The sequence below is a fragment of the Trachinotus anak genome, unplaced genomic scaffold (assembly GCF_046630095.1).
Source record: "Trachinotus anak isolate AG129_WGS33_773 ecotype Australia unplaced genomic scaffold, CSIRO_AGI_Tana_v1 ptg000011l, whole genome shotgun sequence".
Classification (NCBI taxonomy): Eukaryota; Metazoa; Chordata; class Actinopteri; order Carangiformes; family Carangidae; genus Trachinotus; species Trachinotus anak.
In genome coordinates this window covers 18416445-18438809 of record NW_027273862.1, presented here as the reverse complement: position 1 = coordinate 18438809, position 22365 = coordinate 18416445, and the positions used below count along the sequence as shown (strand labels likewise).

The 22365-nt window shown below is 39.8% G+C and overlaps 1 protein-coding gene across 1 annotated transcript in view; it reads right to left on the bottom strand.

Annotated features, from left to right (window-relative positions):
• Window positions 1–802: 802 nt before the first annotated feature.
• fam189a1 (family with sequence similarity 189 member A1) overlaps window positions 803–22365 on the bottom strand; it is an 84225-nt gene continuing 62662 nt past the window's right edge. Inside the window, exons 3-12 of the mRNA XM_071490024.1 lie at window positions 20078–20188; window positions 17124–17255; window positions 9836–9943; window positions 7728–7888; window positions 5874–6009; window positions 4486–4564; window positions 3602–4384; window positions 3075–3146; window positions 2212–2534; window positions 803–1649 (exon numbers count right to left, since the gene is read on the bottom strand). Of these exons, the coding sequence (XP_071346125.1) occupies window positions 1446–1649; window positions 2212–2534; window positions 3075–3146; window positions 3602–4384; window positions 4486–4564; window positions 5874–6009; window positions 7728–7888; window positions 9836–9943; window positions 17124–17255; window positions 20078–20188 (2109 nt within the window). The 3' untranslated portion in view covers window positions 803–1445. The remainder of the gene's footprint in view (window positions 1650–2211; window positions 2535–3074; window positions 3147–3601; window positions 4385–4485; window positions 4565–5873; window positions 6010–7727; window positions 7889–9835; window positions 9944–17123; window positions 17256–20077; window positions 20189–22365) is intronic.

Sequence of the window (22365 nt, the reverse complement as noted above, 5' to 3'; positions counted from 1 at the left end):
TCCAGATTAAATGATTTATTCAGATTTTGGATATTAACTTGCTTGTGAGTCTTGAAATGAAAGCCTACGTTATTGCATTATTAAAACAAGAATCTGTCCAAACATGATGCACATAACTTACTTCTCATGAACCCTTATGTGTTGCAAAGAAAATACATTTGATTTGTAATGGAAAAGCAGCACTGGGAAGTTTTTTGGTGCACATAATCTACCTCTGAAACTAAGTTTGTTTTCATGCAATCTTATGCAATCTATTCAAAGATTACTGGCAGTCTGATTTTATTTTGAATAATTAATATCTCTGCCCAAATTACTGTCAGTGGCTTTGACGTGTTCTGTGCATTGACTAACTGGCGCTGAATGGTGCCAGATAGGCCTATGCACCAAGAAAATTAGGTAAAGACTCCCTGGATACTTTCAACTTCTCTAAGTTGTTTAGAAACTCAGCTGTGAGTGAAATTTATGCTCAAATCAGGCCTTTCTGCAGTGTGACACGGCAAGGACAAACGTCCTAACTTTGGTCTAGTTGCTGAAAGAATTGCCAGTGCATCCTGCAAGGGGGAAAGTCTGAAATAACATGATGATCTGAAAGCTGCCCTGGCTTGAGGAACAGTTGTCACAAGACAACCACTTGGTATTTAATTAAATACTACCAACTAGAACTTTGGTGCATTGTCCAGTGTTTTTGTTATTTTGACTAGTTGTAACTGAGACCAGCTATTGATTAGATGTTCGAAGCACTAACGCTTGAATATGGACATACGTGATCCACAAACATTAACTGAAATGATTGTACAAACCACAAGATACAAACTCAGATTTTATTGTAACACTGATAAGAATTGTAACACAATGAGGTAAGTTAAATAATCCACATCTGTGATGTTTTTGAACCAGCGACACCACAAAATAATCACCACCTTATCATTAACTGTCCAACAAAGTCTGCAAATAATGGCTAGCAATGCCCAGTCGGTTCAGTTCACAGTTTAATACAAACATATTTCTCTTTGTTTCTCATGAGTACAAGAGGAATACTGAAAACATCATCTCCTTTGTCTTTCAGTCACAGATTCAAACTTACCAGTTGTATATTTGTTTGTATTTTTTTCAGCGATGAAACTCAGTAGAAAAGATCCCCTGAGGGAGAGACATTCTTTTGTTTTTCTGATGAGAAAGAAGCCACTACAGTCACTGGCAGGCTCAGTCTGAGTTTGCTACCATTTCTGCTGATGACTTGGCACAGTCTCACAGGGCACTAGGAGATACAGCATGAGAGCATTTCAGTTTGCCTATACTGCAGTCACACTGTACAAATAAATGTCCTCCCGATGAAGAGTTATTAATTACTCTACAGACAAATGTCGCAGAGCACAGCATGCCTGCAACTCCAGCACCTTGAAATGCCCTCAGAGTTTTGACCCGAGTCCTTACTGGAAAAGTGGTCAGAGAATAGTTTCTCTGCATTCAAGGCTTTGATCAGAGGAGGGGGAGTCCAGTGGGTTGGTGGAGGTGCTGGTTGTTTGTGGGAGGTGTTTGGGACGGCGCACAGAAGGGGACGGGGATGAACTCAAAGCGCCGCAGCTCTGGAGGTGAAGATCCTGGTGGTCTCGCTTCCTAGGACTACCTATGATGCGCTGGGTCATCACCTGGGCAGCACAAAATCGCCAAGAATCAAAGAGAAACGTATGTTGCCAATCATCTGTCATCTGTTTGTTTTTTTGCTGCATATCACTCATACAAGGTGAGCTACGCTTGAGTCAATACAACTCCCCACAATAACAGCAGCGCTGATATGCAAAAAATCCAGTTAAATGTCTTTAATTGTAATATGTCTAAGTGCTGCACTTTACTGCAGAATGATGTAAATCTAAAAGACTGTGAAATATATCTCACCGCTCCTAAAGTTTTGATGCTTTCATGCTGCTATGCTGTTTTATTTTCCATAAAATAAACAAGCTATACTGTGAACTGTAAGTTATAATCAGAAAAATAAAGACACACGCCATTGACCCTAACCACCTCAATTTACTAAATATAGGAACAATCTTTAGTTGTTAACAGCTACATTATCCAGTAGTACATGCATGTTAACATACGATTGTAGGCATGTCATTCAGCTCAAAGTGCAGGATGTTTGAACAAGTGAATGGTGAGTCAATTCTAATTAGCATCTATCATGGGATTTTATATGCTGTTTAATCCAGTTACCTGATCTATGACATTGGCACTAAAGATGGCCTCCTCCATGTGTTTCTCATCCGACTTGATGACGCACTTGATGTTGTTGACAACCTGCTGGACTTCAGGAGGTAGACTGCAGCTTGAATGCTCCAGGAACTTGGCAACCAATATCTTGGTGTCTTTGTACATTTTCAGGTCAGCCAGGGAGTGTGGGCGTTCATGGGACGAATGTGTGTGCAGCGAACGGGGTTTAAGGTGGATGTCAGCTTTTCTGTCTTCTTTCTGCTGCCTCCTGACACATATGTGACTGGGTTTAGCTCCAACTGCCTCTGTTGAAGTGTCTCTTAGCTCTGAAGATAAAACATAGAAAAATTGTCAAAACGTTAAATTAATTAAATCACATACAGTTCTTATAATCAACTATAATGCCAGTGGAGTTAGTGCTTTGGTTAAAGTGAACTCACAGTCTAGTTTTCTGTGTCACTGAGACTAACATGTTTTCATTATCAGCTCACTGTTGCAGCTCAGTTAAAACTGGCTAAGGATTCTCTCCCCATATGAATCTCTGCATATCGGATAACATAGTCTCCAAAATGTTAGCTTTTCATAAGATAAGAAACACAGCCATGTTCTTAACTTTTTTTAATAAAGCATTTTTTTTAAGATAATTCAATGGCCGGCTTTCAGCAGGGTTTTTAAATGGTTTCTTTATGAATGGTTTCTTTATGGTTTCTTTATCAAAACTTAAAAAAATAGCTCATTATGTTGCCAGATGAACAGTTTGTCTCTGTCAAAATAGGAATGCTGAATGCTCTTCAGCAGCAGATATGCAAGTCATGAATATCTGATAACCTCCTAATCACATGAATTCTGAATTTGTATGTTCATACCTTGATCTGGTGATGTTTGAGCTGAAGCTTCAGTGTCAGGGTTATTTGCTGAGGCACAGCCAGTATTTTCTCCTGCAGAGGGAGACAAAAAACCAACAAAGCAGGCAATAGCTAGTTACTGGTTAGGGATCCACCACTGCTTGTTGACAAAGCCTGTAGGACTCCCACTAATGATTAATTTCATTATCAACTAATCCAGTTATTTTCCTGATTAATCAATTCTTAATTTGGTTCCTAAAATGACAGAAAAGAACAGCTTTGTGTCACATGTATCCAGAGTCCAAGTTTTCATATGCCTCGTTTTCTCTGATTAACAGTGATAGTCAATTAACAGTCATATAAAACAGAGAAAAGGAGCTCATCCTCACAATGGAGAATCTGGAACCAAAGATAAGTTGGAGTTCATTACTTAAAAAATGACTCAAAAATAATGGATTAGTTGACTAGATGTTTAAACTCCAAACAACGGATCAGTCTAGTAAATTAAGCTTTAGTATAAACTTGTGTAACATTCTTGTCACACTTACTTCCTGTCGCAGAGGAGCAGGAGATGGGGTCACTGGTGGAGCGGACAATGCGTGCCAGCTTGCGGTACCTCCTGGCTGCTCGGAGCACCCGAGGCCTCTCTGAGGGCGAGTAGCCACTTTGGACTGAGGTAGAGGGCGGCTGTGATGTAGAAGAGGGTGACCAAACACTGAAACACAGCCTGGGCCCACGTGGCCTGCTAGGAGGGGAAGGGGAAGGAGAAGGAGCCAAAGGGCTAATGGCTGAAGTTCCACCAGAGGAGGCCACAGAGGTCGGGGAACAAGGCTGAGGTGGTGGGGGGATAGCGACAGGGAGTGTGAGCTTCCGGCTCATCATTCGTGCTTTAATGAGGGAGTGTGTCGATGGTTTAGGTGGTTCCTCTGGTAAATGTTTGGCTGATGCAAGCTCGTCGCATATGTGCATCGCAGCCCTGAGTTCTTCACTTGGATGTGTGTTGTCTGTGGAATCTTCCTGGTCCAGATTGCTAAAGTTTTCTGAGGACCAGTCTGGAGAGCGTTCCAGAGACTCCTGGGTGTGTGAAGACTCACTGTATCCAGTATCACTGGGGCGAGCATCTGTGTTAGACAAGCCACGATGTAAACGTGAGGACTCACGTGAGCAAAGTTCCAGGCTGTTGCAGCTTCCATCAGTGGGGGCTGTGTGGAGAGTGCCGTAGGGAGAGGAGTCAGAACCCTGGACCTCCAGGGAGCACAAGTCCTCTGAGGAACAAGTCTGGTCCTGATCAACCATCTCTGACACCATCAGTGATGCACTGTCCACTGAGGCTGAAAATATAAGGGGGGGGGGGGGGGGAATCATGAGTAGCAGACAAAAATAACAAAACAATGCTTTGCCATGTTCATTGCAATGTTATGACTGTCTTTACCCTGAGTGCTGAGACCTGCAGTGGTGTTTCTCTCACACAAACTGGACTCAGTAGCCTGTTGCTCAATGCTGGTGGTAACCTGTAACAGGGGAAATTATTAGTGGAGATGGAGATGATAACAATAAAATGTTTGAACCCAGAAGAGAAGACGGAGAGAAGTTTAGATCACACGGGACACTTTGTATGTACTGTATTGCATATTAACAACCATGTGGCACAGAACCACCAATACCACATACTGCTCTGTAGAGGGCTCTGTAAGACCACAACAGAAAAACAGAAATGTTTTAGTTTAAAAAGCAGGTGTACCAGTGGAGAGAACTACTCCGTTGTGTAAGTTAAATGAGAAACTTTAATTAGCGCCAATAATGTGCAGGTGCAGTATATTACATATATACATTCATATAATAGAGTTTGCCTAATCATGTGGGGTCTTTGATGTGGGAATCATCAGCTAAGTTTCCTCTGCACAATCAATCGATCACTACCTTGTTCCATCAGCTATTTACAGCTACCGCCACTTATCTATTCCACGTGAGAAAATCATCCGCTGATTCCTCTTTGAAGGACACTGTTCAAAGTGGATGTGAATAGAACTATGGATTTAACATGTATAATGGAAATAAAGGATTAAAAGCCTAAGGTGTTAAATGATGTTGGGAATATAATAGAAGATGAAGGGATTTGCTTCCACATTAGAGGGTTATTTTTAACTGCGAACAATGAGATGCAGTGAAGCCTGAGCTTGAAGAAAGTGCAGAACAGTTCAACATGACAGTCATGGGAGACCGCCTCAGTAAGGCTGAAAAAGCAGATGATACTCAGATTGAATTTGACTTACAGACTTGGCAAACAACATCACAAAATGCATATACTAGAATTTTCTCCAAAAATGAAATGCATGTAGAGTAGCAATACCATTTTAACACAAAAAAAACAAACGTTTAGACCGGTCATTTAGAACAGAATACCAGAGAAATCACATGGGTTGGTTAAATTCACTTTTATGCTAATAAATCTATATGGTCTATAATAGCAAATAAATTTAAGACTTTTCACACTTTTCTTTTAAACAAACCACTACATTTTTAAAAGCTATTCATTTCTTATTACTTGCTTATACATAAATAAGAAGTGATGACAAAATATCACAGCTTAAAGAATATTTAATCATAAGAAAAACTGTTCGCAGGCAAGATTTTTATTGCTCCTGCTCATATGTAAATATATGTATCATTAAAATTAAAACCGACCTCCATATTTCTCATATTTTCCTTGGAAACAAAGTTAGCTAATTAGAGTTAATGTGCTGCCCTACACTCAGTTGCCTTCACAGACAGTCCTGTAGACTGTTGCTTTAATAGAAGGGAAGTTTATTTTTCCCTCACCTGGCTGGCAGGGGTCTGCCCCACCACAGACTCATATGGAGGTGGCAGGTCAGTTGGGTACAGGGTCCCTGGGCTGTTGATGGGCACCCCATAGATGGCACTGAAGGGAGAATGGGGAAAGTCCAGGTGCAGGCCTCTGCCAGGGACATAAAAGCAGAGTTATCTATAAATGAAAAAAACTCCAAAAATCCAAATCACATCTTAAATAACTGGAATACAGAGCACGTAGAGACATTGCAGAGTGTTTAAGAAACTGTATATAGTCTATTCAAAACATAAAGGAAGGATGAAAAATATCTTCTTGTCAAGATGATGATGCACTGACACTGTAATTCTATGTGAACCACCACATTTTGATATGGTGCCAATTAAGAATACACAGCCATGCTCACAGTAATATCTTTTAATTACAACCTCATTCTCCTCTAAAGTGGCAGAGCATGAAATACAACCTGAGAGTTTCCACCAATCATCTGAGGCATGATGATGTCATCACACATCCCTAGCCCTGGGCATGGACACCATAAATGCTTCCTCTGCCTTGTTTATATTTATGGCATAACTGACACACAGATGTGGCTTCCTGCCAAATGGCTACATCAGCAGCACTCTCTCTGGCAAGACCAAGAGAAAATGGAGGGGGTGATGAGAATCACGTATGTCACAGCTGCTTAACGGACGGGAAATGCTCCAAGCTGGCCATGGATGATAATACCACATGTGACGGTCACAGTCAGACAGTAAACAGAGCCATGTCTTTGCTGTTTAATATGATGGATTTTAATTTGTCTCTGGATGCAAATGTTGCTTTTGGCATCTTTATATCCACCTTCCTCTTACATTAAATAAAAATGTTTATGCAGTTTTTAACCTGACAATATCCCCTAACTTAATAGATGCTGTACCATAACAACCAGAAGATGTAATAGACCTCATCCTTTCAGCTCCTCCCCGACTAAACATCCTGTTTTTTTTTCTTTGTTGTGTGTCCTATTGAGGGCTTTGCACCTCCTAAAACTTCCCTCCAGCGCCTGACCCATGAGCCCCACAATCAATTTTCTCATAACTTTGCAATCATTGTTGCTCTCTCCATAATTTACGACCACATCTATGTCACAGTCTGTGGAGGGGCAGGTAGGGAGCTCCAAGAAACAGAATAGATTCCAACATAAATACCGAAGAATCCTACATATATAGTATGTGTGCTATAGTGCCACTGGGCCAGGTACAATATCCTGCACTACTGATCACTTGCATAAACCAGCAGAATTCCAGTTTCATTTATTCTCACCACAATCAGTAGCCTTACAACAATTAACCTGTAGTTTTTATTCCACTTAATATAACAAATGTTAGGATTCTCTAGAACGCACTGCACTTTGCAAATAGTAATTTTATCATTGTCAGTTATTTGGCTGTGCACATAGTTTTAATGTCACACACGTTTTATGCGATATCATTAATGTGTTAATTTCCACCATGGTGGACAATAAAGCTGATTTGTGGTGTTTTGTATTCTACTGGAATAACCAGCAACAACCAAAGCATTGCTTTTTCCCCTATGTAATTAAAATGATACAGTGTGAACTGTCACTGAAGATTTAAGAGTCGGGGGTGTGCCAAGTATTTTGGGCTAAGAGGCATTTACACATTTTTAAAGGGGGTTCTGATTTACAAGTAGACTATTATGTATAATTACACTGTCTTGTGACAGTTGGACTGTGTTCATTAGGAAATCTGCAAATTACTTTTTTTTTTTTAATGTGCTCTGTTCTGACAGTATCCACATATAGTATCCACTCCCTGAACTCTGGTACCAATGTAAGTTCAGAAAAGATGTGAGTAATACTTCACCTCTGTCCATCCATCGAGGGGGTGCAGGTGTACTCTGGGGGGTAGTAGGGCGGAGGGGGAATGGGAGGAATGAACTCATCAAAGTCCAGTGTTTGGTGGAGGATGGTTCCATGGGGGGTCATACAGTCGGCATTTAGGGCTCGTGCTCTGTGTGGCATGAACTGAAACACAGCATGAAAAGTAGCATCATCAGATCTAACTTACACATGGTACTGAGTCCCTAGTTCATTCATTATTTTAACCCACAATTCTTCCAGAGGAAAATGACTGAGCAATCTGTGATCTTGTCACAGCACCTCCCTGGTTTTATTACGCATATTTATATCTGTACTGCAGCAACTACAAGTAAAAGCGCCTTGCTCAGGGGCAACTCGACAGCTGTTTTTAAAGTGCTGCACATTCACTCTCCTCACTCAGACTTCTCTAAGTGGGACAACTTTCCAGTCACAGCCAACCTGCTTTTCTAATTTCCAGGCTGCCACTGCTGATACTGACTTGGCTAAATTTACTGAGCTAAAGGTTAAAACGTCTTTTGGTAAATGGGTAACAAGGCTGCTCTGTAAGACTGTCGGGCACAAGACACAATGCTTTTGTCCTTTCCTCCTGTGTGAATCAATAGTTGGATGCTTCAGCTGCTTCAGCTTCTAGAGGTTCTCCCGCTGGTGTTCATGTCTGATTTGGTGATTGCTTTTATAACATGTCATTTTCTAATTTCATGTAAGTCTAGTGTCTGCATGGCATGTTTTTCATTCATGTACTGTACATTCTACTGTACATAAAATAATGTGCAAAAATACTCCTGGTTCATTGATCATTAGAAAGTATTAACAAAAGTCAACAAATTAACATTAAAGTGTATTTATACCTACAGGTGTCCACAGTAAGGACGCTCTGAGAATGATCTGTCTACATCTCAGATAATCTATGCTGAGCGCTGAAGCTGCTGTGAATCAAGGCCTTATGTCAAGATGAAAACGATTTTCCATCTCCATTTTAATTGCTGTGTGATTCAAACAGCTTCTGATGAATTCATCTCTGCCCTCTTATGATTATATGCATCTTCTTTAACAGAAATAGATTTTGTGTAAACAGTATTAAAACACAAAGGCCTGTTTTATTTCTACGACCCTTCCCCAGGGTTCAAGAAAGTTATTATCTAGCTGTCTATCCCAGAGTAACAGAACATTACTAAGTAAATTAATGTCAGGATTATTTATAGTTGCTTAATATGTTTTCATAATGGCACTCAGATTTAATCATGTTTTTTGCATTAATGCCTCCAGTTGCCTCAAAAATGACAGATTTAGCAGCAGTCATGTAAAACTATGGATCTTCAGTGATGTGTGACTCGCATGGAGATGGCACTAATAGCATACTCTGTTCCCTATGTTCAAGTTGGTTTATTACATTAGCCAATAGCTGAGATCAGTTGCTGATTTCCCTTTTTTTTTCAAAATTCAAATCAAACCCCGGGCGCCAGCTTTACTATCCACACTCATTTCAGCATGCACAAACTTTACAGCTTAGTCCACAAAATGTGTAAAATCTTTTTGCACCACATTTTACTGCAAAGCTATTTCCCAGTTGGTATGATGTTGGCAGTGTTGCTCTATCTCTCCAGGTGTTGATGTGTTTAGAGGCATGTTTGGCCATGCTAATTTCCCTCATGGCTGAAAGCATTTCGCTGTCAGTAATAGTTTCATTGTTCCAACATAAAATTACAAAAGATGGTCATACTGAGGACTGTGTACCTTTTCAGAAAAAGAAAAAAATCCAGTGAGATGTTAAAGCTGTTTTCTTTCGAATCCAACATATTTTTGAGATGCAGAGGGACACTGAGGCGGAAGGTCCTGTGGCAATTGACCTTCACTGTGTCTGTTTCAATTAAGTTGTATTTAGCAAGCAGGAGGATTCATCCGGAAGAATTCAAACACTACTCTCCCGCCATCTTAAAAAACAAAAACAAAACAAATAAAGGCCGGCACATCACTCCTGAGCTGTGTGTGTTTACATAACCTGATGATAGTGATCGTCAGACTTCAGGGTGGTCACTGAAAAGAAAATAAAGTCAGCTACTGTCGCCAGCGTCACCCCTCCATCACACTCACCATCTGCAGCACATCAGTTGAGACCATCTGCATGCAGCACATGGCAGTGGCTAGAGCACAAACGATGGTGGAGATGACGTTAAGGGCACACACACTGAACAGCAGCTCCTAAAGACGAGCGGGGAGAGGAGGAGACTGTTAGAGGAACAGGGAACAAAAATAGAGGAGGAAGAGTGTGGAAAAAATAAGAACAATGACAGGGGGGTTAGAGAGAAGGTGAGGAGAGGAGAGAGGAAGAGAAGACAGTCGACACTGTGAACTTATTAAATATGTGGAATATTAGAACAAAGAAAAGTGAATGTGGGATATAAGGAAAAGCACACAAAATATTGGAGGTGACACAAATGATGTCATCAGTACGGTAACCAAGTCACCAAAAGCACAGCAAGGTGGTACGATGGTGAGAGAACACTTCTACAGATATCTGGTTCAGTAAGACAACCAAATAGCAGTAAAAATAGTCTAATCTGCATTGTTTACATATTTAAAATACATTTTAAGACTGCTAAAAAAGAGATATGATGTCTGTGTATATGATAACCTAACAAAAACAAGTTTGATCATCTGGGTAAAACAACCTCATAAACATCCAAGGTTAAGCACGAGCATATCTAAGTTAACACTGCAGTGAACAGCAAGGGGACAAACCACTACTGAATCTGTCAGCAAAAATAAATGTGCATGCTGTTGAAATACTAGCCGAGGACCCCGAATCAGAGAAAAAACTTATGACTGCTGTCCCATTATGCTGCTGTTTTTCTGCGATTCCTCTAGAAGGTACAAAATTATCTTTAAGTGGGCCCATTTTTAAACCGCCTTGAAATTTGAATGTCCTAAGAAATGAACCTATAATAAGTTTACTGTATGAATTAAGTTCCTGAAGCAGAGCACAGGAACAACAACGCCACTTGCCTGGAAATTGGTTCTGGGAATAGCAACTGTCTGGCACACAGATTGAGAGGAGAGGACAACAGCAGCTTGTACTGCTGCTTCAAAATGAGGAAAAATAAATGTCATTTATGTGTGTGTATAAAATTTTTCTCTGTGATCCGGACTCCTCTTAGATGTTTGAATACAATTAAACAACATAGGCTGTTCTTTAAAATGTTCACAGGATTCATCTGTGAAAAAACCTGAAACAAATGCATGATGCGTAATACTGTACTTATCAGTACCCATTATAACACCATCAAAAGACCATCTTTTTTTGTGGGCACAGGTTCATGAATGAAACTCCCCAATTAGCACAAACAGTCTTTTCCAGCCTGTCGCACAGATTATTGACTAGATTCAGGAGGCACATAATTACCAGTGACATTAAAAACCCCACTTGTGGTAGGCTTCTGATAATCTGCAGAGAGGACAATGGTCTTCCTCGTGCTGAGATCTATATGAGGTAGTGCTTTGTTTTTAGGGTTCAGGTTCCTTGAATTTCTAAAGGAGGTCCCACTCAAATCCAATGATTCAATTCCCTTCCCTTTAAAGAACTTGATGTTAAATGGATTGAGTTGGCAACTGAGAAATTAAGTCCTGGTACCAGCCCTGCAACTGTTTTTCAAACGTGTTTGATAACCAGTAACTAGCTGCCAAAGATCAAGTCTGTGTGAGCTGGAGGTTAAAGCAGAGATGATGCCAGTTGGAACCAGTGAGGTTGAAGTTGAGCAGTGCCAAATATAAAATACAACTAATTCATGTTTGTCTTGGAAGCTAACATTTTTGGAACACATTTTGTGTTGGAGGAAAGTCTGGAGGACTTGTGGATGAAGCACAAGTCTGTCTGACACTTAAAAAAAAAATCACAACCAGTCGTTTTTGTCCAGTTGAGATTGTACCAGCTCTGAGCTTAGTGAGAGTTACAGTGGTTTATATGGTTAAAACATTTCTGTTTCTGAAGGTTCACACCTTTGTTTTTCGCATATTGATTGACTCAGATTGACATGAGGTGGGAAGACCGACATGAGTGAAAGTGAAGATTCAACCTTCTGAACATATTGAGGCTTCAAGCTTAAGTACTGTGTTTTGTATTGTTAAGTTACATGTAATTGCCTACAGGCAAAATATCTGAAAACACAGGGGGAAATAATAAAGCATCGTACACTGGAGATGAGCTGTGCCGCTTTTAATGCAACAAGTCCTCCAACCTAAGTGATGATTTAGGTTGTTTGTCCCTGTCCTCTGATACGACCCATGGAAGCATTTTCTGAAATAGCGCCCTCTACCAGCAGCAGGAGATACTCCACAGATGAACTGTTAAAAATCACTGTTGAAAAATAACTAAGCCTTTTATGATGTGACAGTGCTGTAGTGGAGGTTTGGTTAGATTTAGGCACAAAACCAAGCTGGTTAGGTTTAAGGAAAGATTACGGTTTGGTAAATAGTACTTAGTTAAGGTTTAATTATTATAATTATAATTATTATTATAATTATTATTATTTCAGCACATTCGGAAAATTAACTTGTAGAAGCGTGAAATCTGTTTCAGAAAAGTAATCCCTCACATTAAACATCATCAGTCTGCCCCTACGAATGCTTTACCACACAATTATACCATTGTAAATTGTTCATTGATTTTTGAATTGATTAGAATAAAAGAGTCATGATGTTTAATAAAAGAAGTTATGATGTATGAAGTCATAAACCTCTGTATGTCGATGTTTATGTCATATTAAAGTGAACAGAACACTTTCTGCCTTAAAAGGCAGGGAAACCAACTGAAGAAACTAAAACTCCACGTTGAGCTGAAAAATGTCAACATTTATGCCAATCAGATTTGTAAGAGAAAATGCTATATGATTTGATCCCACTTTGACTGTAAGACCTGCATTCACGTCAACTACTACTAACTCTCTGAGCACAACCTTGCAGTGGCAGATTGAATAGCTTAACAGAGCTTAATTGTTTTTTTCACATCACTGATACTCAACTGTTATCTCTCGAACCGTGACATTCTTGACCAGAAACAAACTACACACATGCCTCCAAGTAGCTGCTCCCACCAGGCCCCTCACAAAAGAGCAGCATGCTGCTTTTCTCCAGCCGACATGGAGTTTCTGTTGATAGTCCCAGTGCAGGTCACAGCACTGACCTCCGCTTTCCTTGGCATCTCCAAGCAGCTCTTTACAGTGTCTGACAGGAAACACAGGCCTTCCCCCAGGAAGCCCTACAGCAGTTTCAGGGAGGGCAGAGCTGAGACCAATCTTTATTATGCAGTTAGGTACAGCTTAATCTAAACAGTTTTATAGGGTCCAGACACACCACCCACCATCTACTAGTCTGCTACTGGTGCTGACAAAGACGGATTGATGATCCTAATGTCATCTCAAATCTATGTTTAAAAAGACTCAAAGACTACAACTCATCTCCAGCTGGCTGCTGACATGCATATGTGTCCTGCACCTCTGTGAGAGGAAATACAGTAACTGACCCTACTGCTAAAAACAAGGGACAAAGATGGAAGAAAATCTGGAATTTTATCATTCTATCCCTGAAAAAGTGTGATGTGATGCATTTTAGAAATATATTACAATACTGCCAATAAACCAAACCAAACCAAAAAGGTCAGTAGTCTGTTCTGAACTCCAAAGAAGTTTGTATAGAGATTAACAAAAGATACCATCTCATGTCTTTCACTGTGATTTAGACCAATGTCTAATAGTTTGCTCAGAATACAAATTGATAAAATGTCTGAGAACGTGGCCAGTAAGACAGGAAGACAGTTTGATGCATAACAGCAGCTCTGTGCATTCACTGTATTCACATACTAAAAAAGTTGCATGTAAGGCGGCTGACTGAAATATTTTCTCTGTCACTCAGTTACCTTTCCTTCTGTGCAGCTTTGACTGTGAAGGCCCCTTCCTGAGATAAAGCTGAGCCTACTGTACACAGCACAAACCAACCTGTGTGTAAGTGTTTCCTTGTCATGTGTTCTAAGGTTTACTGCAGTAAATGTAGTTTTTCCAAACAAATTCTCTAACAGCAAAGCTGGAGATCACAAGTTCAAACTGCAAACATCTTTTAAAACAAGAAATATTCATTATGACTTCATCTGAGCTAATTTTTTGTTACGGTAATCCATGTGCCTTGCAGATGTGAGATGGTGCATTTCTGTGATTTCCCTTGTGACCACAATGTACATAATGACATAATAAATCCTACGAGGCAAATGTAATGACACCTCTAGAGGAACTGCTTTACATGCCTGCTCACCAGCTATTTAACCTCTAGAAGATACCTTGCCCCAAGCCAGTCAGTTACACAGAAAGGTTACACATCTGCCCCCTTACAGGAAATCACAAATTATGTCAGTTCTCCCTCCCACTGATTATTTACAACCCCAGGCAGTATAATGAAAAGAAAGAGAACAGGGAAATTAAATGTGCTAGCAAAGGGTAAATGACACATATAAGCAGCAATGAGGATAATACTAATTTCCCTTTTGTTGCTGATAAAAATAAGTGAATGAGTGATCAATGAGTAAATAAGCAAGAAATGGGGGTCTACTACTTAGTCCACGTGCTTTGATAATTCAGTACTCCCCATGTGCTTTGTATTTTCGTGACAAAGATGGGAGCTGGACCAAGTTCATTAGGCTCAAAAGCCTAACAGCCATGTGAAATGGCCGAGAACTCTGGGGACTGGGGCGTGACAGCTCCCTCTTACACATAATTCAACACATCTGACCACTTTGGCACTTAATAAAGGTTTATAGCACCAATTCCCATATCTCTTTTAATGAGCTATGATCACAGTGACAAATGTGCTTGATCTTTCCTCTTTTCATAAGCATGCTTCATCCTAAGAAGTCTTTTATTTGGTTATCAATGTTTTATAATCAATCAGGGACATAAAATGAATGGATATGATTATCGTTATCCAATAATGGCACAGTAGCACATACTGTATATCATTCCTGCAGACACTCTGAGTCAAGATAATCTACCGAGATCATGCACCAGCCCTCACTAGATACACACTGCATACTAAAAAGTCTGCCTCTTGGGGAAAGACAAGGCTGTTGCCATTCTCCACTTCCTGCCCAATTAATCTGAGACTGAGCACTTACATTGTTTTGTATTTTTTTATCTCATTTGACTGTTCTCACATGGGATATTTTACACAGTGAGAGATGTAAACTCGAAGACATCAGTTCAAACAACTTCTGACTGTTACACAAGCTACGTTGTATATAATGGTATTATCAGAGAAGTAACAAGACTAGTCTGGTAGAGTCTGTGTTCATGCCAGTGCCTCTTTGAGGCTGCACTATAAGGTACATCGCTGCTTTCACCAAAATGCTAATGTCAGCAAGCTATCATGCTCACAGTAGCTATTCTAACATGCTGATGTTTAGCAGGTATAATGTTAACCGTCTTACTTAAATGATTTAGTATGCTAACATTAGCTAATTAGCACTATAACACACATAAAAATATTGGACAAAAATAAAGTAGTTATGTGAACTTCATCCTGAGGAGGAGCCAAGCAGTCCGCCAAGTAGTTGTTGGGATATTTCACTAAAAAAACACAAGTGAGTCTGCTGGTGGTGATTGTGGAAATGTTAAAGGATCACCAAAATCAGGTAGGATTCATGCTCTGGGGACTACGAATGTTTATACAAAATTTGTTAATGTTGAATGTCAATCCATCTGAGACTGTAACTTGTGGGCAGTGGTATATCTTTTGTGTGTCGTCTCCACTTTATCATAGAACTGTTAAAGGTTTTCAAGTGACAGTTTGTTTGTTGATACAGTCAATATTGCGAATATCATCCTTTAACTGGGGTGTTTTTGAGACAGACAGTTTTTCTAACAGTAAAAATAAGTAAGTGATCTGATACAGTGGTGTGATTTACTCCAGACAATGTATGCATATTTATAAATATAAGGTCAAGGACTGAACCGCGGATGTTACTCAGTTCATCAATTAGTTGATAGAGACCAAGCCTTATTGCAATGATATAACAAGCATCTTTGTTTTTACCGATTTTATGACATTAGTGTGTCTATCTGCACAAGCATAGCCTAATTTGACCAATTTTGGGAGCAAGACTTTGTGCGCTTAGATGGCTAATTTTAAAACCTCGAGTTCTACCAAGCTGGGACAGAGCAGATTGATTTTTTCCAATTCCCATGCCCTTGCACTCATGAAAATTTTGCATGTTATAATTGGCTTTTGGAGTTTCTTCCGTATTTGAGCCATAGCCTCCAGAGCTGCAGGTAGAGTTGTTTAGAAACAAAGAACATATTAAGAGTTTTATTTTAAATATTGATAAATGATCCTTTGATTTTATTCTTTCTGTGGCAAACCAAAAGTCTGAATAATTTTTAAAAAATCCACTCCAGTTGATTTAAAACAATCACCCACAATAGTGACATCACAGAGTGCCACTGAAACACGGTTGCACATTAGGGTTGGGCGATATGTTATATCACATGAATATATCAGCAATCGCCAGTTGCTGATATATTCATGCAATCAGCGAATACAATCATAGATCACCTGTTTGGGATTATTTTGGTTTTAAAACTGACACATCAGATGAAGAAATCTCCACTTGCAGTCTTCAAATGAACAAACAGATGAGGACAACATGCTATTAGATGATCATGGTGCACAACCGCACATCCAGTTTTTGGTGTAGTTCTCAAATGTGATTCATGAATTGGACAGCAACCTATAAAGACAGCTTAAATGTCATTTAGTCACTGCTCTATTTTGTGTAAGATGGAAATCAGTGCTACAAGAATGTACATATTACAGCTCAACTCCAACTCTTGATTCCTATTAGTGCACACTTGCGCCTTACAGGGTTAATTATTTACCAAGTTGAATTCTGAAGGAGGCAAACCCTTAAATTAGCAAAATAAAAAGACAAAAATCACCCAAAAAAATCGCCACCCAAAAAACCAGCCAGCGATGGAGCAAATGGCCAGTTGTCGATATATTCATCCAGTCGCCCAACCCTACTACACATATCAACATGTACCATTATTAATGGGTGCAACAGATGACTTAATGCTGTGACAAGAGACTACGATTTGAAAAGCAAGAGGACACATTGTTTCCTATGAATTGAAAATCTACTCAGTGTATGATGTTGTTACCATAGCTACCAGTGCAGACAATTTAGATGCTGCAACACAATTCCTACATGTAGTTTGATTTGCAGAACAGTCAGTTAAAGACTTGATTTGAGTCCAACATATACAAAATGAATTTTTTTTTACATGTGAAAATATCGAAGCTCTCACATCCGGCACTATACAAACACATGCTCACTCCCACCCACCTTGAGACGTAGGCGTATGGTATTGCAGTCCCTCAGTGGATTCAGTTTCAGCGTCTCTCCCAGGTTGTTGCAGCTTGAACTCTGCTGCTGTAGCTCACAGCATACACACACTCCATCGCTGTCAAACTTGAGCTGGTGGGGAGGAGGGGGGAACATACATCCGCACTCATGCATGAACGCCACATACACAAACACACACACACAGAGACACACAAACAGAGACACACACAAACATGCAGGCACAGATCAGACCTAAGCTTTGTGTTCTGAAGTTATTTCTCCTAAAAGTAACATTGTGGAGGTTATACAGGAGGTTATATATGAAATGAAAGTATGTCACTAAAGACACGTGAGAATAATAATGTATTGTGACTGAAAAAGGCAGCTTCACATCATAACTGTACAGCAGGACAAAGACTGTAAGATATGAGGAGCTACCCAGGGAGAGATCGAGGTAGAGCATACCTCTGCTATGTGTCCCAGATTGAGAGAAAGCAGGACATGAACCCAACAAGTATGGGTTAATTACATTGGGGAGAGGAGATGAGGAATGTTAATATTTCAGTCACAACTGGGGGACGATCTCTGGGGAGCCACACAAAGCAGTGAAGTTGGTCTACTTGGCTTGCATAAGGAGAAAAGCTGCTGCTAATGCGGAAGTGGTCGGGTAAGTGGGTTGGGTGCTGGATGAGTCACAAGGGGCTTCTTCAGTCATGAAGAAGATCAGAACCCCTGGAGCTGTAAAATCGACTTAAAAAAATCAGCTTTGCATCTCATTATAAAAATGTGAAGTCTGAATGTTCTGTGTCCAAGTACTTCTGATCAACAACTACAAGCAGAAAAAGCTTAGTAAGCCTATTTTGAAGTGTGCTGGATTCTCCTGTTTTCACCGCGGTCGAAAACACCAGAGAAACAACTTGTGAAAAGGATTTCGATTTAGTTTAAAAGTGAATTCCATCAATTTCACACATTAACCGACAGTAAACCGACAAAGGGAGTCCTACTCAGTCTGTGGAACACTTGTCTTCTGTGACTCTGGAGGAACTTCATAGAGTCTAAGACAATGAGACAATATTACCATTGGTTCTCTGGACTTTTACTTGATAACAAAAACTTGTAACATATACACTACTACACTTTTACACTACTACACTTTTACTCTAATACTAATGACAAATTTTGTACTTATCACTGCTCTCTGGATCACAATTGGATGGACTTCCTTAGCCTCCAAACTACCTCACATCTTTTATGTTTTTGTGACTTGTTAATTGTTTTTTATTAACTCTATCTGTGGCTTGATTGTAGTTGTCTGCCCTCATATGCCGTGTATGTGGATGTCTGACTATGAATGTTTCTTGTTCTTATGTTTCTCTTGAAAAAGAGATCTCACTATCAGTGAGATTTCCTGATTAAAACATGTTAGACATACAGAAAGCCTGTGTTTCAGACTAGAGCCGTGCTGTTTGGTGGTCATTCACAGCAGTCAGACAAAAAGACGCGAAAATGTATGATCCAGTGTTTTAGGTGCATCTCATAGTTGGAACTAATGCCACATTTATATATATATATATATATATATATATATATATATCCATATGGACTCAAGTACTTAAGAGACAACAGACAGGATGCCATTCGTTATGAATTGAATCTCAAAACACCAAAGTTGCTACAGTCACAATGTGGGAAGTTGAGAAAGGTTTAAGTTTATGTCTCTGATGGAAACTACAACTTAGCAAAATCCAACTGAACTTGTTTTAGTCACCTTGCGAAATGGAAGCTCATAGCTGCTTTCTAATCCACTCAACTACATAAAAGTGCTTCAGACTAAGGGCTCATGCTCATGTATCTGTACTGTACGTGTGAATGTACCATTTAGTGAGGAAATCTTGGCCTCTGCTGCATAAGTATTGACCACTTTTTGAAATTGTCTCTTTTGAGTCTGCTGTCTTTTGAGAGTGAAATACCAAATGGATGGAGTATTTTTTCAAAGTTGTTTGTGTGTATTTTAGCTCACTTCAGCTCTGGCGAACATGGAGGTGACAGTCACGAGCTATTAGTCACTAACAGACAAATAGTTCAGCTCACTTTTGGTGCTGACTCAGTTCTGTAGCTTGCTGAGAGAAAAGGTGCTGTAAATGTGGACTCACATGCAGATGACAGATGCCTATTACTCACTGACTTCATGATTACTGGTTTGACTGTTGATATGAAAGACAACACTGCAACAACAAAATTCAACATTCAAGCTGTGCACTTAAAGTGACATCTCACAGCTTCTGAAGTGATCCAAGTCATTCCAGCGATGAATCCTCCGTACCCTGGGCTGTTCTCATCTTTATTTACTTAGGCTTATGGCATTGTCACTACATGTGTTAGTAATGATGTGCCAGTAATACAGTGCATGCCATGTGTTGTATTTGAAATAGTTTTTTTTTCAGTACGTTTTGGCAAATCTGCAGCATTGAAGCTCAAGTTGGAGATATTGATATCACTGGAAAGATTAAGTTGTAGGGTTGTGACTTTGGAGATATCCTGTTACTCTCTGCAGGTCCTCCAGCCTCCGGAGCTGTAGAGTCTACCACCCCCATGATCCATGATCCTGCTCAACGCCTGTTGCTAAATTAATCAAAATAATAATTTTTAGTAGTAGCTGTATCTTAGTTATCATTAGCATTATTATTGTTGCTGTTACTGTTACTATTATCATTATTGCCACTGTTGCCAAGTGCCCGCCCTTGATGAGAATTACTGGGTCTCTGTAAGTAATATTACAAAGAGACATTCTAGACCTGCTCTATTTGAAAAGAGCCTTGAGATCATTTATGTTGTGATTTGGCTTTACATAATTAAAAATTGACTTGACTTGACTACATGTGTATCATTCACACTTTTTCAAGTGTGGAGTATAAACTTGGAGAGTGCATGAGTTAAGGTCCAGTTGGTCTCACCAGCTGACAGTCTTCCAGAGAGTTGACCAGCTGAGCATTCTGGCAGGAGAGGATGGAGCCCGCCAGGTTGAGCATCACACACACTGCTGACAGCAGCATGAAGAATGTGATCTGTGACAGAGAAAGAAGACAGAAAGGGAGAGAGAGAGAGAGAGAGAGAGAGAGAGAGAGAGAGAGAGAGAAAGAAGGACAGTATAATATCAAAACGTTGCTGCTCACTAACACTGATTCAACACTCTTTCTGATAGTGCATGTGACAGCTGCTGTAATTCCAGAGGCACAGTGCACTCTGCTAATCAATCGTCAATCACAGTTCAGAGGAAGAGGAAATGAGCAGTGATGTCAAGAGAAATCGATAACCTGTTTTCCCTCAGACCTCCACAGTCTGAAGACGAGAGAAATCAAAATTACAGAGAGGCTTTCCACCAAATGACACAAGAAACAGTTTATTGACAGATGGAAATTCTCCACCCACAGTTAGTCACAGATCCACATGCACACACTCTAACACCCCAATAACGCCGCAGAGCTAATATTTCTCTACACCCCAAGCTGGCAGAGTTGGCAGCTTAAGTCTAGTGTACTTTCACTCCAAACGTCTCACTTGCCTCTATTCATCGGGTTAAAGGCTTCCTTTTAATTCCTAGCTTAGCAGAAATACGGCTGCTGTTTGGGGCGCTTTAAATTACGGGTCAAGCTTAACAGAAATAGTTCAAAAACCGACAACAGACAAACAGCCCTCTCTGTCCGGGAAATTACAAACCAGGCACCAACATTTTCTGCAAGGAGGCCACAACTCTTGGGTTTGTGGGAACATGATGACTGGGCTCCACATGCTCATAATTGTTCAATTTAATTAAAAATCACAATAATAGCCTATTTCAAAGTTTTCTTTTACAACTGTGTTGAAAAAGGTCGGGAGTTGGTGGAGGACATTAAAGAGCAGTCAGACAGATATGAAGCTTGCTGAGAACACACATACACAGATGGAGAGGAGGAGAGAGGGACAAGGGGGCGGAACAGTGCAGGAACTGGAGGTGGCATGTAATAAACAGATGGAGTGATAAGTTTAAATGCCTTTCACCATGGCAGAAAATTGAAAGATTGAGAGGCTGATGGGTGAGCTTGAGGAGCAAGCCTCTGTGGGTCTGACAAAAGAGTGAAGGAAAAATGCAAACAACACAGAAAAAACAAGAAATGAAATGAGACAGCTATTGACAGACAGCGACAGAGACATGCATGAGTGGGGACAGACAGAACGAGACTCACTAGTCCCATGGTGATTTGGTGGTGATGATGTGTAGATTTGATTAATTAGCATTTCATTTGAATGGGATATCAGCTGTCTGGTTCTCTGCTTGATTAGAATAAAATCAGTCCTCCATAAACAGCACTGAGCTCTGCAGTGACCTGATGTAGTCAAAACAGCAGGACAGATGAGGTAACGTGGCCCTGACAGACTGTTTGTCATACGCATTATAAAATGAATAAATATACGACACATTTTACCGCTATTTCCTAATAATTTCTTGAAAGAACCATGTAGTTACTCTGTAGTTACCATGTAATTACTCAATTTAAACCTCAGTGATTATTTACTCACTACTTTCATTCATTTATCATTGCAAACTATTTGTTTTGACTAAATTATGACTTGTGGACCTGAAAGTTTTACTGTCATAAAATCTTGATTTTCACTGACAACCTCAGGGACCATTACAAACTTGTGCTGTGCATCCAAAAAATGTTGAAACCAGCATTATTTAAAACCCCTTAAATATAACAATTTTTCCAGATAGATAACAATTATGTGTGATAATGTCTGGCAGTGTGGGATTAGAGGATATTTACAACCTTAAAGTTCCTTCAGTAAGTAAGTAATAAAGGGGAAAATTGCATGTTTTGCAAAGTCACCAGCAATAAAAAAAAATGTTGTTTTGTATATCCATACATCAATGTAAACAGTTTACAGTTTTAGCTTAATTATAAAACACCAGACCATGCTGACTCTTGGTAAAAAACAAGTAAAAAAAAGTAAAAAAATCTTCATTTACACAGCAATTACCAACATTTGTGTCATGTCTATCAAGTGAACTTACTCTGCATATGAAAGCAGTATCAAATCATCACCTGGACAGAATATGAATCATTTTATCAATTAGATGCTGCTATGTGACTGATTTTCTCTATAATGTGATGAAGTGTGACAGTGTCTATGTGCACATGACTTGAGTCCCTAACCCAGCCTGATGGACTCTACCTACAGCAGATATGGATCCATTTAAATG